This window comes from Paroedura picta, chromosome 1, assembly GCF_049243985.1.
Source record: "Paroedura picta isolate Pp20150507F chromosome 1, Ppicta_v3.0, whole genome shotgun sequence".
Lineage (NCBI taxonomy): Eukaryota > Metazoa > Chordata > Lepidosauria > Squamata > Gekkonidae > Paroedura > Paroedura picta.
Window position 1 is genome coordinate 25,056,039 of NC_135369.1, and position 15,973 is coordinate 25,072,011.

General features: G+C 44.8%; 2 protein-coding genes and 1 non-coding gene across 3 annotated transcripts in view; 2 read left to right on the forward strand and 1 right to left on the reverse strand.

The window, feature by feature from the left end:
- Positions 1-346: 346 nt before the first annotated feature.
- On the reverse strand, positions 347-7,923 carry ZDHHC24 (zDHHC palmitoyltransferase 24). The gene is made up of 4 exons (XM_077328898.1): positions 7,614-7,923; positions 6,477-6,754; positions 2,856-3,168; positions 347-1,820 (listed from the first exon to the last, which is right to left on the reverse strand). The coding sequence occupies exons 1-3, from the start codon at positions 7,886-7,888 to the stop codon at positions 2,858-2,860; spliced, it is 864 nt and encodes a 287-aa protein (XP_077185013.1). The 5' UTR covers positions 7,889-7,923; the 3' UTR covers positions 347-1,820; positions 2,856-2,857.
- On the forward strand, positions 3,204-3,310 carry LOC143828055 (U6 spliceosomal RNA). Its single transcript, XR_013227489.1, has one exon. It is a non-coding gene; the product is annotated as a U6 spliceosomal RNA (small nuclear RNA).
- Positions 7,924-12,244: 4,321 nt separating the features above from the next.
- ACTN3 (actinin alpha 3) overlaps positions 12,245-15,973 on the forward strand; it is a 44,574-nt gene continuing 40,845 nt past the window's right edge. Inside the window, exon 1 of the mRNA XM_077328949.1 lies at positions 12,245-12,575. Coding sequence (XP_077185064.1) covers positions 12,444-12,575 — 132 coding nt within the window. The 5' untranslated portion in view covers positions 12,245-12,443. The remainder of the gene's footprint in view (positions 12,576-15,973) is intronic.

Sequence of the window (15,973 nt, forward strand, 5' to 3'; positions counted from 1 at the left end):
GTAATCTCCGGTTCCCACCTGAAGGCTGGCATCCCTAGGGAAGCCTTTTGCTGAGAATGTGGCACTTTTTCTCTGTCACCTAGAACAGCTGCCATCCTCTGTGAAATACAAATTATATGTTACAGTTTTCTAAAAAGAAATTGCTCTCAAAGGTAGTTTCTACATAACTGCTTGTATTGTTTCTCTGTCACTGTTGCTGATAAAGCACATAAGACGTACACACACCCTGCCCGAAATGTAGAATATGGAACAGTAATCAGAAAAGCAATGCTGGAGGAAAACGAACTTGTTCTGATTAAGCAAGGTTGCTTGTATGTTCTTGTAGAAAAAAGTCCCAACGAGAGTGTAGTTTAAATAACTTTTTTATATGCACAGTATTCTTATGCCTTTACAACAACCTCACAAAATAGGTCAAGATCTCAGCCAAAACCCTGAATCAGCAAAGAGTTGCTTGCCCAAAGCTACCCTGCAGGGTTTGTAGATAAGAGATTTGCAGTGAATTTGGCCAAGTCGACTCCTCAGTGCTATGGAATGAGTGGACATCACCAGAGCTTGGTAGTGTGGACAAGCCTCTTCCCTGCTCTTTTTGATTTGTTAGCACTATATGTCAGCTTACTGCTGGAGGTACAAAGAACTACTCACAATGTGCGTAGGCTGACATCTCCCAGGACTCCCGGGGAGAGTTGCTAAGAGATTTTCTGGGAAAAGCAGGTTTGTGGATTTGTTGCTATTCTCAGAGTCTGCTGAAGTTCTTGGGCCACCGTTGCTCCTTTCTACTGCTGTGGGGCCATTGTGTTCTGCTCAGTGTACCATTTTAGATAAATGTTTTCCATCTTATGGGGGAGGGAGGTGTCATTAGCGGAGTACCTACCCTCTGTGCAGAATGGCTTGGATTCCATTCCCATGATCTCATGAGCCACCACATGGGCTAGAGAGGGACCAGTGGTTTGACCTTCCAAATTAGCAACATTATAATTAGACGTAACTCAGTTAGGCACCAAAGTCCTCTTTGCACCCCAATCCTGGAGCTTACCTCCAAGGGTTTACAATAACACTAATGACCAGATTTGATGGAAAGTGGTTTAAGGAGTGAGTGCGCATAGTGAACTGTTAACAGGCAACTAATATTGTGGTAGCCCCACATGGAAAGACCCCAGGTCATCAATGCAGACAGCTGCAACAGCCAACTATTGTGAGGCAGAATCCTAAAGGAGGTGGGTAAACAAATATTACTAGAAATACAACATACGGGAATTGGAGAATCTCACAATGCATTAGACCAAGCTCTGTTCTCTTCTACAAATGTGTTGCGTACATTTTCCAGGAACTCACCCACCCAGCCCCTCAACTGTTGCAGAGGGGAAGGAAAAGAGAGACAAAATCTCCACTATTACCACAGATCTGGCAGTTCCTCACCAAGTTTATAGTGTTCCTCCATTTCCAACTACTGAATGTCCATTACTGCCTGAGAGAATAAGGAGGAGATGACATTAAGGGCTAAAGATCTAATGGTAAAGCATAGAGAGGGCAAAGAAATTTGGTCCCTCAACGTTGAGCTGAGATGAAAAAAGTCCCAAACAAGTTGGCCCAGAAAGACATTACCCATATTGTCTTCCTTCCCAGTCAATGAAGCTAACCACTTCAAACACCAAAGAAGCATTTCTGCAGTGGGAAAAGGGGCCAAAGCAGACAGAGATCTGATGAAGGCGGAGCAGTATATTGAGAGTTCCACAGTAAAATCATCTTCAGTTTTGATCAAAGGCAGCCATCAGTTTTCCACACCAAGACAGATCTTCTCTGGTAAGCAGCGAAAAGGAAACCTGGAAGAACAGAGTGAGTGTCAAAACAAGCGCTTTCATGACCAAACTGGATTTGAGTACTCATTGCTCATTTTATAATATTGATAGCTTTATTTAATTACTAGTCTGAAAGCCCATTGCATCCAGGAACGCAACGGGGGTCAGCGGTGCCCCACCCCCACCCCAAGGGCGCTCCTGCCACCCTACCTGTGCATGCCGCTGGCAGCTCGGTTGACATTCCTGCAGCCAGCCGGCCTGTTGTGCAAGTGCCTTTGGCACCTTTGCTGGGCGCACCTGGATTGGCCTGTGGAGCCAGAAGCGATGTCCGGACACCTAGATGGGTCCTGGACACTGCTCCGCCCACAGTGGGTCTTCCAAAATATATCACAGAATTATAGAGTTGGAAGGGGCCATACAGGCCATCTAATCCAATCCCCTGCTCAATGCAGGATCAGCCCAAAGCACCCTAAAGCATCCAAGAAAAGTGTGCATCCAACATTTGCTTGAAGACTGCCAGTGAGGGGGAGAACAGGGCCCTGTCTGAGCTCCCAAAATTCCGCAGGGCCTGCAAAAGGGAGCTCCTCCACTAGGCATTTACCTGAGACCGTCAACAGTTTCGCCCCTCCATGGCCTGAACCAGTCTGTCTTCTTGGGGGCCTTGGCTGGGTTCCGTTCCTGTTGTATTGTTTATCACTGTAATTGCATTATTGGGTTGTTGTTGTTGTATTTGTTTATGTTATGTACTAATTCCTTCCATGTATCCCCCATGTTGTATGTAAACCACCCTGAGCCATATGGAAGGGCGGTATAGAAATCAAATAAACAAACAAACAAGGATCCTGCTCAAAATATAGCACAGCAATTCAGCAGCTTGGTGTAGTGTTTTCTTTGGGGGGGGGGCAGTATGGGAGAGGGTTCTTAATGTTATGCTTTGATTTTTATTCCTTTTACTCTTTTAAATTATGTTTTGAGTCACTGAAGGCTAGTCGATCTAGGAGCAGCAGCATAGAAATGAAATAAATAATAAAATGGTCTCAGAATGCACATAGAACCCACCTTTAGCAGTCACGGGACTTGGCAAGTGGCTCAGATTTGAGTTTCCTGGTTTGGAAGGTGATTCCGTCCCCTGACACAGGGGAGGTGATGAAAGGCGAGAGCCACACAAGGTACCATCGCTCTCCCAGAATATCCTGAAGATTGCTCCGCCATCCCAAGTCATACTGGAGATTTCCTTCAAACCATTCTTTGGTTGTCTGTCCACGCAGCGTCAGCAAAACATGGAAGAGCAGGAAACCAGTGCAGAAGAGGAAGCCCACCATGCAGACATCCGTCACAAAGGCATAAATGAAGGTTGTAACACTGACTTGCCCTAGGGGAGAAATTCAAAGCCCATCCATATTTTTTGTACTCGCTTCGGCAACACATATACTAAAATTGGAATGATACAGAGAAGATTAGCATGGACCCTGCGCAAGCAAGGCTTCTAATCTGCTGAGCTGGGTTTGATTCCCTGCTCCTCCACATGCAGCCAGCTGAGTGACCCTGAGCTTGTCACAGCCCTGATAGTGCTGTTCTGACAGAGTAGACCTATCAGAGCTCTCTCAGCCTCATCTACCTCATAGGGTGTCTATTGTGGGGTGAGGAAGGAAAGGCAATTGTAAGTTGCTTTGGGATTTCTTCGGGTACTGAAAAGCAGAATATAAAAACCGACTTTTACTTCTTCAAGTAGATTCTTGCACCATAAAACAGCACATGAAAACATTTACATCCAGGTCATGTATCAAGCAGTAGGAGACACAGCCCCTATTGTAAGCTTGTTCACATCAGCAGTAATCCCTCCTCATGCCCTAGTTCCTATTCTGCTAACAGGCACTGAAATTTTATCTCAGGAAACGGAATGACCGTAAGGCTGGAGACCAAGTCCTTTTGGGAGAAAGAGCTGCAGAGGAATAACTTGCTCATACGGAAACACTAAATGAGAGATTAAACAGGAAGAAAACCAGCTGAGGACAGAGTCCTTTGGTAAGGGTAGCTTGCATGGAGAGTGGTAAGCAAGCACCTGATAGTTGGAGGAAGCAGCCTGGTGTAGGAATTTGGAGGTAGAAGGGGAATTTTTTAAGAGTGTCAGGATGGGTTAACAGAAAGCTTGTTATGAATGGCTGAAATTGTAGTGTGTGTTAATTTCAGATGTTTATAACCCACTTTTCTTCCTAATGGGGGCCCAAAGTGAGTTACCATTTTACGCTCATCCATTTTATCCTTACAACAACAATCCTGAGAGGAAGGGAAGTCTGAAAGGGAATGACTGATCTAAGTTCTTCAAGTGAGGTTTCATGGCAGAGTGGGGATCTGAAACTGAGTCACCCAAATTTTGACACTTCTAACCACTGCATAATGCTGGTTCTCATGAATACCACTGGAAAAGAACCAGAGGAGGAGACAGGTCAGGTTGATAGGAGAGGCAGCATCCAGAGTGGAGAAGGGATAGGATGAAGGATGAAGGAGACAACAACAAGATAGTCAACTTGTCAAAAGAGACTGGGAGGGAAAGGAAAATATAAGATATGGCAGAGGAGCAGGAGATGAAGGGAAGGAAGAGAGGCAGGAGATGAAAGCAAATCGTTTCAGTTTTGATGGTGGAGAAGACAATGTCTTGAGCAGAAAGATGAGGAGATGCAAATCTCCAGAGGCCTGCTTGAAGTGAAATTCAATAAAATCATAAATACTATCAACCATAACGATGTAGTGACATTCAAAGAAATGATCACAACCTTCTTATTGAGTATCCAGTGGAAATGTATCTATGAAATTGCATGGTGGAATCTCAAGAAAGAGAGAGAGCCTGTCTCTACCCACTGCTGGCCTAGAAAATTCCTTTGAGATAATACAGGATGAAGAATGTTTATATTAAAGATTGGGTCAAGCAACTTCTCTGCATCAAGGCCCCAAATAAAGAAATGTACTTTCTGTTCTGTAAAAAACGAACCTTCTGAAAAACAAGGTAGCAGTTCTTGGGGAGGGCTGAGAGAGGGAGTTCTGGAAATGACTCTTTATGGTATTATGGAATTAGCTAGGCAGCTCTGTGAGGTAGGCATGAGGTAGGTGTATAAAAAGCTGTGTTACCAGGTGTAGGGCACACACACTTGGGAACTCCCATGTCTATTCTGCTGCAGTAAAATAAATATTAAAAAGGCTTTCCTCTCAGTGCAATTCATTGGGAGCATTACCCTGGGCAAAAAAACCCTGATTAGGCTGCAGGGCTATCAATAATAAGGTGACCAGATTGTCCCACTTTGGGAGGGACATCTGGGGGGTACTTGGCAAATTGTACTTATGTTGAAATTAAAAAATATATATTACAATACTATTTTTGCATTCTATGAAACTTTTTGTTGCTCCATATAGACCACATTTTTAATCAAGAAACCCCCCCCCAGTCAATGATGTCCCGCTTTACCAATATTAAAATCTGGTCACCTTAATCAATAAAGCACTGATACAAGCCATTAAAAACAGCATTAAGCAGCCTAAATCGATATTTGAAGGACTGTCTTCTTCCATATGTCCCTGTGCACCAACTACAATTGTCAGACATCTATCTGTTGACTACCCCACCCCTTAGGAGTAAAGGAGAAATGGGATATACATGTTTTAATAAATATATGTGAAAGAGTCCTCAGGCTAGAAACAGCTGTAAAAGCAGCTTAAAAAGAAGGAATGCTTTAATGAAACGTGCAGGTAAAGGGAAATGTTTTGGCCCACGACTTAAAGGCCAGTAAAGCAGGTAAGCCTCATAGGGAAGGGCATTTCACAGGCAGGGAGTCATCACTGACAAAGCTTCACCTCTAAATGCCATCTGCCTGACCTCTGCAGACAGTGGCCAAGCTTGGGACAAATCACACAGAAAGCAAAAATGTGAATCCAATTATCAAAAAACAAAATGCCAACCCCTTTTCTCCCCACATTTTCTTCTTTTAATCTAGCTGGGAAAGGGGGGAGGATCTTAGAGGCTAATCTGCAAAGGTTGGGGGGATTCAGCACATGTACATTTACACATTATTGGGACTGACCAACATTATTGCCTGTCGTTTAGACTCAGCTCACAGCATACATTTAAACTCAGCTGGGTCCAATAAAGAAATTCAGGTCTTAACGAGACCACTTTGCTAACGCATCCAATCAGCAACTTAAAGAATCGGAGTCCATCTGTTCATACTGCCGGCATAGTATAGTAGCAGCATACTCTAATCTGGAGAACCAGGTTTGATTCCCTGCTCCTGCACAGCAGCCAGCTGGGTGACCTTCGGCCAATCACAGTTCTCTCAGAGCTCTTTCAGCCCCACCTGTCTCACAGCATGTCTGTTGGGGGGAGAGGAAAGATAGATGATTGTAACCTTTGAGGGTAGTGAAAAGCAGTATGCTAAAAAAGAGCTCTTCTCCTCCCAACCCTAAAAAGAGGGCACTGAAGATGACTGAAGCTGCATTACTCAGACAGGTAGCTGACAGACAAGGGAAGGACAAACTCATAGTGGACCAACTCCTTTGACTCTTTTGCTCTCCTCCAGAGGCATTCAGCTGCATGACAGAATTAATGATCTCCAAACCAAGGGAGAGAGCCAGACCTGGATGTAAATGGGACAGAAGGTTCACTGCGACATCAGGAATAAAACTCCTTACCTATCAGTAGCATGAGCCATGGCACAACAAGCAGAAGAACTGTATGGATAGTAGTCTCCTCCCATTGTAGCAACATGACTACCTTGGCGTTGAGCAGGCAGCCAAACAGCAGGGCAGCAGCCCCGTGCAGTAGCAGGCAAAGGAAGTAGCGGTAGTTCTGGTAGCCCAAGCACTGGGCCAGTAGCGTGCAATGGTGGTCACGGCGTAGGACACAAACATTGCAGGAGAAGCAATGAGCACAGCGGGGAGGCACGTGGGTCTGGCAGCTGTAGCAGTAACTGGAAAAAGAAGAGAGAGCAGGTGGCTACAGAATGGCAGTGATGGTACCTTGCTGTTCGATTCACTCTCCTTTCAAAACTGGCATCTCACCTGGCTCACTACAGGGATTCTATTTACAAGAGTTCTGTCTCTGCTCTATTAATCAAAAATAACTTTAAAAACCCAAGAGAAAGAATCTTGGTTTTTCCCATCCTCTGGCTACATCTCATTTACTTTGAACGGCTAACTTAAGTACCTTTGCTTTCACGATTTATTCATTTTTCAATCTCATCTTATAATGCTGTCTTCCATCCCACCTACGCTACCGATGTGACTCCATATGGTGCTACAAGATTTATTTTTAATCAATAAAGCAGTTTTGCAACACAGGCCAACAGATTTATTTGGGCACAGGTTTTCATTGCTTAGCTCCCTTTTGTCAACTGGATGAAAGAACTCGTGTTACATCAAGGTTGCTAACTCTGGCCTGGTAAAATCCTGGGGATCTGGGAGTGGTGCTAGCCATAGCAAATCTGTTTTATGCTACAGCTTGACTCTCGTTTGCTCCAGCTACAACAGACTAAAACAAAACCCTGATTTTCCAAAACAAATCGCTCTCGCAATAAAAGTCTTAGGAGGGGAACATAATGCCTTCGAGCACATGCAGAGTTCTCGCGTTAAGAGACACTGAAATCCCAAACACACCCACTACCACCAACCTTCTGGTTGGGATTGACCCTTTGTCTGCTCCCACCACAAGCCACGCCCCCCTCGCCCAATCCCCTCCTCCTTATTCTCAGATTCCGCCCCCTTTGGCCATACGTGCCATCGATCAAGTTCTGCCTCGGCCCCACCTACAGGTGGAGGCGCGTCACTTACTCCCAGCCTTGGCCCGCCCCCGCAAGCATGACGCCGCGCGTGCTGGGCGAGGCAGTGATGAAGCGGCGTGCATTCTCAAGCGCGTTCCCAAGCAGGAAGAGCAAGGCTATCAGCGACGCGAACGGGAACGGCGGCCCCTTTTCGTGCTCGTGCGCGTCGCCCTCTTCGTGCCGTAGTTGCAGCAGTACCACGAACACCTCTAAAACGAGCGCGCCCCCCAGCACCGCTCCCGCGTATACGGGCACCACGTTCCGGCTCCAACCAGTGCCAGCCATAGCAGCGCATGCGCAACTTGTGCGCGTTCTCGTTCTGTTTTTCCTTTCGGCGCGCTCTGTTTTCAATAATATCATTTTCGCCAATCAGCGTCTCTCGGCTCCTCCTCCTCCACCTATGTTTGATTGATGGAGCGCCTTGCCAATCCGTTAACAGCTGTGTGCTCCGAGTTTCCCTTCCCCAGTGTTGTGGGCATTTTACCTCAGAAAGGGTAACGGTGATTAGTCTGGGTGGGTAGTTTAGTCGCTGGTTTTCACAGGTTAATTTATTTATATTCAGAAGCAGCTTCATACAATATCCTTTGCAAATAAGTACTTTGTTGTTGTTAGGTGCGAAGTCGTGTCCGACCCATCGCGAGCCCATGGACTATGATCCTCGAGGCCTTCCTGTCCTCCACCATGGAGTCCATTTAAGTTTGCACCGACTGCTTCAGTGACTCCATCCAGCCACCTCATTCTCTGTCGTCCCCTTCTTCTTTTGCCCTCAATCGCTCCCAGCATTAGGCTCTTCTCCAGGGAGTCCTTCCTTCTCATGAGGTGGCCAAAATATTTGAGTTTCATCTTCAGGATCTGGCCTTCTAAGGAGCAGTCAGGGCTGATCTCCTCTAGGACTGACCGGTTTGTTCGCCTTGCAGTCCAAGGGTCTCGCAAGAGTCTTCTCCAGCACCAGAGTTCAAAAGCCTCAATTTTTTGACACTCGGCCTTCCTTATGGTCCAATTTTCACAGCCATACATTGCAACTGGTACTTTAAATAAGTACTTTAGTGCCGTCAAATCCCCAGTCAGTTTGAGGAAATATTTCTAAAATAAGGCTTTTGTTTTATGTTTGGGTTATTAAAAATGAAGCAGGTTACTCGGTTAAAATTATAAAGGAGGACTAGCTTTCCTAGCTTGTAAGCAGCACCGTTCTGTGTGAGGGTCTGAGGGGGCTTAACTATGAATAGGCAGCCCCTTCATAAGTCCATGTTAAAACAGTTCTTTAATCAAAGTTGTTCCGTCAGGCCTATAGGTGAGGCCAGGTACAAACACCAAGATATAAACACCAAGGTATAAACGCTTGCCTGAGAGCCCATCCAGCAATACAACTGGGAGAAAGGTTTTGTGTTATTAGGAGGAGGTGGGCCAATTGTAATAATTGTTTTATTGTTTATTGAATTCATATGATTGTTTTAAAGTTGGTTGTCACCTGTCCTGAGCAGACCAGGGAAGGGAGGGATAGCAATAAGTTTACCATCATTGTTCTTATTAATAGTAGTAGTAGTGGTATTAATAAAGTCAGAGAACCCTCCGAATTAATATTCAGACTAGCAGGTATTTGTCTTGATGCTGATTGTGGAGGACTTTTAAAGTTATTTTGCAAGTAGCCTGGTGGGTTTATTTGTGCTTGGTGGCGGCAATGCTTATGCAGGGTTCCCTTCTGTCTTAAGGGTGAAATTTTCTCAAGAATAAAAAGTATGGGCAGAAAGAATTAACACCTTTTCTGAGCAATATTCTACCATTTCTGAACTCTCCAGGCCAAACATGGCACAGACAGCTCTATCGTAGAAGAAAAGAATGCTTGGGAGTCCAGTTCATAAGATGCAGGGGTAGTTGAGAAGTTGGGTAGGTCCTCCTTGGTGTACAAACTAGATTCCCCACTATTTTGTGCACAACAAAGTTGAAGATAGGAAATTAGTAGGACTTGCCTTTTTGACTTGAATCCCCAAAATGGTTTACAATCTTAATAAAATCTTAACATTTCACACCTTTCAATTAACCCATAAGTGTAACTAGAAGAAGAGATGGGGAGAGAGAACAGATTGAAAAACAAATTTAAAATACAGAATTCAAGGGGGGGGATTCTTATAAATTAAAAACATGAGTGGAAGGAGAAGTAGAATGTTACAAAGTTTTTCACATATTCATGATTTCTTGGGTCTTGGCTGCATTTTCAGGGATCTCTGAGTGAAATTTCTGGATCTATGAGTCTCTCTCTTATGCCTCTAACAAATCCTTACCCACTGATCCTAAGAATAGCTTTGGTGTAACAGGAGCAGCCTGCAGGAGAACTACAGATTTTTCATTGGCAGCATGGATTAAACAAATGTTGGCCACACCCTACCCCAACCCACCCCACCCCTGACTTAACCTGTTTGGAAGCTGTCCCAAATCTGTGGACATTGTATTCAGGATAGTACAGATTAAATTATTATCTTATTGTCTTTTCATGCCACTCATCAAGACAGATCTACCCTCCCTCCTCCCTTTAGTTTTGAGTTTAAATCCAATGCTAGAAGTAGGATGACAGTTTGGGCAAATGTATTTGAATGTTATAATGTAATGTTTCATTGATTTAGTTACTCTGGCCCATTCCGCACTAGGATCAATGTTGCAAATTGGTTTAGGAACGAAAAAAAGCCATTTTAAATAGTGGAATTCGTCATTATGCATACCTGCCTTTGTAGTGGAATCCAGTTGCGTTTCTATCATTTCCCACAAGCTATCCAGGAAGCGATATTTGCTGAGCTTTGTCCCGCCCCTGGCCGTCAAACAAACGAGCAGCCAATGGGCGGCCGTTATCATGCTCCCGAAAAGTCCCTTTCCCTTTAAGGCAGGTTTAAAAAAAAAACACACACAAACACGTTGCAACGAATCGGCGTTGATTTGTTGCAACGGAGAGACCCATCTAGCTAGGAGGTGGCGTGTGAGCTGCCATTTCATCGTTGCCACGCTTCCCCAAGTGAAAAAAAAAATCCCCCCCCCCCATGCACAGGTACGATTTTTGGCCGAAAATAAAGGGAAAAATAAAGGGAAAATAAACCAGCAAACGGGGCTGTGTGGTGCTTGGTGACTTAAAACAGAGGGACTGCAGCCGGGAAAGCCTCGCTGGGTGAATGAAGGCTCGCTGGTTCGTTGCTCTCTGCTCGCTCTGAGAAAAAAAATGGCGATTGCTTTGCCGGAAGATCAGAGGAGAGAGCCAGGAGGTGGGACTTTGCTGAAACCACAACAATGGTAACGCACAGAACTTTCCCACTAGTGTTTCAGATTGGTTGCAAGAGTGTAGCGCTTTCCAGAGGGTGAATCCACTTTTTGGGATTTCCCTGGAAGCGCTACAACGAAGCGCTTTTTGCGGATCGGTTTCAGGAGTGTGGCAGATTGTCTACGACGTTGTGCATAACTGCATTTTAGTGGCGATTACAATTTGCCACACTCCTGCTACAAAGAATCTGTGCGGAATGGCCCTCTGTTTTTACCCCATCTTTCCCCCAATGGGAACCCAAAGCTGCTTACATCCTCAGTCTTATTTTCACAACAACTCTGTGAGGTAGGTTAGGCTGAGAGCATGGAACTGGCAAACTTCTGTGGCAGAGCAAGGATTTGAATCTGGGTCTCTCACTTTGGACATGGTAACTACCATACAACACTAACTGTCTCCCTTCTGAAAGAAGTGGACATCCATTCACTTTCCAGGATTGAGCCAAACTTAATCATTTCAAGTTTTTGCAGCAAGTTTAATGCACTAAATAGCAGCATGATGGAGAGGATTAGAAGGGTGACCAATACCCTTTCAGGGCAGTTTCTGACATTCCAAACACTCGCTTAAAGTTAAATGAAGCCCTTTTTTGATACTTCAATATAACCCTGGAACATGTAAAGCATGTGCAGAATGTTTCTTTCCACATACAAATAAGTAATCAAATGACACAACCCCCACATCCATCTGGATTGGACGGGCAGATATCACAATCTCATTGATGGTCCTGTGCTACATGAGGATCAGTTTAGGAAACATTACAGAAAGTTGAACAGTAAGCAAAAAGGGCAGGATTCATCCTTCCCCATTTTTACTGCTCAGTTTTTAGAGACTACTGTATTTTAACATTTCAAAGCTAAAAACTAATCATAATTGCAGGTTGGGGGGGGGACTTGTTCTGTCATGATTTCGGTGTATGTTTTGAAAATTGAAATGTTGAAGGCTGCAGGAAGACTTGTGATCTAGGAATTTGTCCTAGCTTTCAAACATGAATATATAGGTTTACTTCCCTGATTTAATAGTCTTTCCCCCCTGCATTTCTGATGCACTTGGCTCATATTAACCACTGGCACACTACAAGGAGACCCTTGTTTGTAACAGCAGCCGTCACTCTGTATTCAGCATAGATTGTGTCAAGACACAACATTTACATATTCCAAAGGGGCAGATTTCCCCTTTAAGAGCCTGCTGGGTCTGTTTTAAAGGGGGATCCTTGGCTTGCCAGCAGCTGTCTTCACTCCCATCTGGTTGGTAGGGACATTTGTACCGTCCCCTCCCCTTGGCCTTTTTAAGATGGAATCTGATCCGCCTTCCCAAGGCTGATAATACTTATTGAGGACTGGTCACGTGGGTTGGTTTTGACAGGTGCAGCAGCAAAGCAGGCAGGCACAGTCTGGGAGGACTGGGGGATCTTGACCTCCAAGAAGAGCTGAAGGGAGTGAACAGAAGAGAAGGGGGCTAAGTGTAAGAAAGAGCACAGGGGACTGTGGATAGTAGGGAGCAAGATAGGCACATAGAAAAGGGGGTGTTCAAGACAGAAGGGACATGGCGACGCAGGTAGAAACGCACATCCAGTACAACCACTCATACATGACAACTGAAGACTACATGGCCCAGGAGGAGGACTGGGATCGTGATCTGCTGCTCGACCCTGCTTGGGAGAAGCAACAGCGAAAGGTAAGGGATAATGAGTGGGAGACACTCATTGGAGCCAGGACTGAATTGCCAGTCCCATTGTCCTTTTCAGAGTTGGGAGTGTCCTGGAGGCCCACATCACCAACTTTAAATAAGCCTTTTCAAGTTTACTTTGTGCTCTTCAGTTTGGTGGTCATGCTAAATTATGGGCAATATTAAATTTGCATAAATTAGCATAGGGATAGCTGCAGCAGCTTACTTTTTTTTTTCTCCTTTGCCAATCCAGAAAAGTGAGGGAAGTCTCCAAGGAAATCCACCTTGATGGGTTAGAACAGGTCAGCCTAACTGCACAGGCAATCTGCTTAAGGTATCAATGCTGATTTCTGGGGCATCAGTGAAATGTCCTGGGAACAGTTCTCCTTGGCAGAATGGCTTGGATTAGCCATGCATGAAAGTTTGGAAAACAGGGCAAACGTTTCACAAACCCCTGTTTGGTATATGGAACTGGAAGCATAACCTAGTCCCTAGGACTCTGGTAAGGATTTCTCTGAATTTTCAATGTCTTCTGTGATGATGGCCTGCAAATGAATTTGCTGCTAGGATCTGAGGATATATCTGTTCTCTCTGAAGTCCATTTGATCTAAAATTATGTTTTCTTTATTGTCAGCAATTCATTTATGCAAAATACTTTCCTCCTGGATCTGGAGGACAGATTTTTACTTACAGGCAGCGTGCACTGCAAGGCTTGTAGCTATCAAGGCGAGGGACACCCTCTAGGAGGCAGCTGCTCCCCCCACATATCACACACTGTCTCTGCAGCTGTCCCTCCCCATCAGCCAAATCTACATCCCATAAGGAACATGGGTGACATTTGGGGCTGGAGTACGTCAGGAGGGACTCACACTCAGGATATTTGTTGGGGGTGGGGGAAGGAGGTACAAAGAAGAGGAGGGGAGAGCATATGTCACTGGAGTGGAATCCATCAAGAGCCAGAGCTGTGTCTGAGCTATGCCTGGAATGATGGAGACTGAAGAGAGGGAAAGGAATGACCTATATATATCTCTGTGTGGCATTGGGGAACATATCCTAGTGGCTAAGTTTTAAAATGGCATCACATATGGGGATGTCCTTATCACAAACATTCAGAACAATCTCAGTTGTTTCCCCCAACTTTATAGGCTTACATAGATTCCCACTCCAGTGCAGCCCTTGCGATAAACAGTGGTGTGCAAAACTGCAGCAGCAATTCCTGGTTGCAAAGAAATCATGGCGAGTTGCCAGGCCCCATTGCTATAAGCAGTGGAAGAAAAGTGCCTACTTAGAGTTCCTGGCACAGTGCAGCAGTAACAGAAAAATCTGCCTTCTGGCAAAATTCTGCCTTCATGTTAGAGCTCTCTGCAAGATAAACTCTCAGGTGCAGGAAGACAGCCACATTTCACAGATACAGTCCAGCTCGCAAGTATCAGTACACTGTTATATTAATGTACCAAGACCCATACTCCAGCACAACCCACTCACAGCCTGTCACAGTTTTTTTTTTCCTTCCAAGTATGATCGCCTACACATGTATTTGTGGGTACCTTTTCACAGGCTTGCACACAGTGTTCTTACTGTTTGAAATACCTTGCACAAGGAAAACAAACTAGTATTATTCAGAGAATCAGGTGCTGAATTTGGACTCTAGTACAGATTCCTGCTCAGCTGGTGCTTAGGTCAAGGGAGGGCACACTTTATGTTTTGGGGAGCTGCTTGGTTTTTTCAAGAGCCTTGAGATCCATCAGTCACAAAATGATGGCTAAAAACAAGTCTTCTTGGGAGGTACAGCAAGTCACAAAATGGTGGTTTGTACAAAACGTTACAGTGTTCCAGAGAAGTACTGCAGTGATTGAGTGGGGAAACCTTTCCTCTGCTGTTTCCCACAGCTCCCAGTTGTAACTTCCCTTGTATGATTACCCTTTTGTTTTCTCTGTGAGAGGAAAAAAGCGATGATGATGCAGGGAGAAAGAGTAAAAAACACATCCCTTTCGTGTCTAGAGCAAGGATATGTGAGTGTGCATGGGAAGAAGGAAGAGATGGCTTTGAAAAAGGCACTGGTATTTTCTCATCCCAAGCACTATATGTTCACAAACACATGCCTAGCCTCCTCAGCATGAAGGAAAGAGGAGAGAAGCTGCTGTGGTGGTTTTTAAAGGGTCAGTAAAAGAACTGGAGGAGGGCTGGAAAGCTGCTTTTAGTTGGTTGGAGCTAGAACGTTCAATAATGAGTGACTTTCTGCCAACCCGTAGAATACCTGATCAGCTTTAGCTAACATATCACTCTCTCTTTCAGCCTCAGTCCTTCAGTCTTTAAAATGAAGGTGATAATATTGGTCTATTGTAACAGTGTTGTGCAAGCAAACAATGAGATCTTACAAACAATTAGATCTTGCCTGTTGTCTAAGTTTGGATGCTGTTGGAAGGAAGGATTCTCCCTGCTTCCTCATAGCACCTTTTGTGCATCTCCCACATTTCCAAAACCTGCTTTGCTACTGTGTTTTAGAAAGATTGAAGTAAAGTTGGGAAGGCATCCATGTAGACAGGCAAAACTGGACTTTCTTACCTCCTCCTTTATTTGTGCCATTTCCCTTGCTCCAGTCCACTTTCTCTCTTCCACTGGGAAGCTTTTTGCCTTCTTTGAGTGGATTCCAATGCAAGTGATTGACATGTTGATATACTGTTACGTTGCTGGCCAATGACCAATTCAAAAAATCTTTGAGTAAATCCACTGGTGGCATGCTGGGAATGACTAGTGCAACAGACTGGGGCACACAGCATGTGGGGAAACCCACCATGTGGAGGCTGCTGCACTGAATTGGCAACTGAAACGATTGAAGATCATTGCTGAGAGTAAGAACCCCAGTATCAGCACTGAACATGAGCTATGTGACACCGATGAATATGCTGATGAGAAGAGCAGAATTGCAGTGGTCAGAAGATATAAACATTTACATATTTCAGAGCGTCATTTTGTTTGAGTTAGGGAAACTGAAAGAAAACTGCAAGCAGCTATGTAGAATAAGGAGCTGTCCATTCCAGTCTATGTTACTGTTAAAGTTTATAATCTCCATTGCCCAAAGCATGAGCCATACACTCTGAAAACCACTCAAACCTGTTTGTCTCTCAGGCCTCTGTGGGACTATACAACCCTGGCCTTTGAGGCCTGGGCATCATTCCCACTGACCTCATTGCTAAAAGCATTTCTCCACCTGTTACTTTGCACCCAAGGCCTTGGCAAATTATAAAGCCCTTGACTCACAGCATTGGGGAAGGCCAGGAGCTGAAGCCTGCATGGCAAACCGATATGTCTTTTTGGCTCAGGACATTGCTCAGGCCTAGAGTGAGGGAGGATCCCCAAAAGGGGTTGAATATTGCAGTACCAGATATGGAGCACCTGTTCCATAC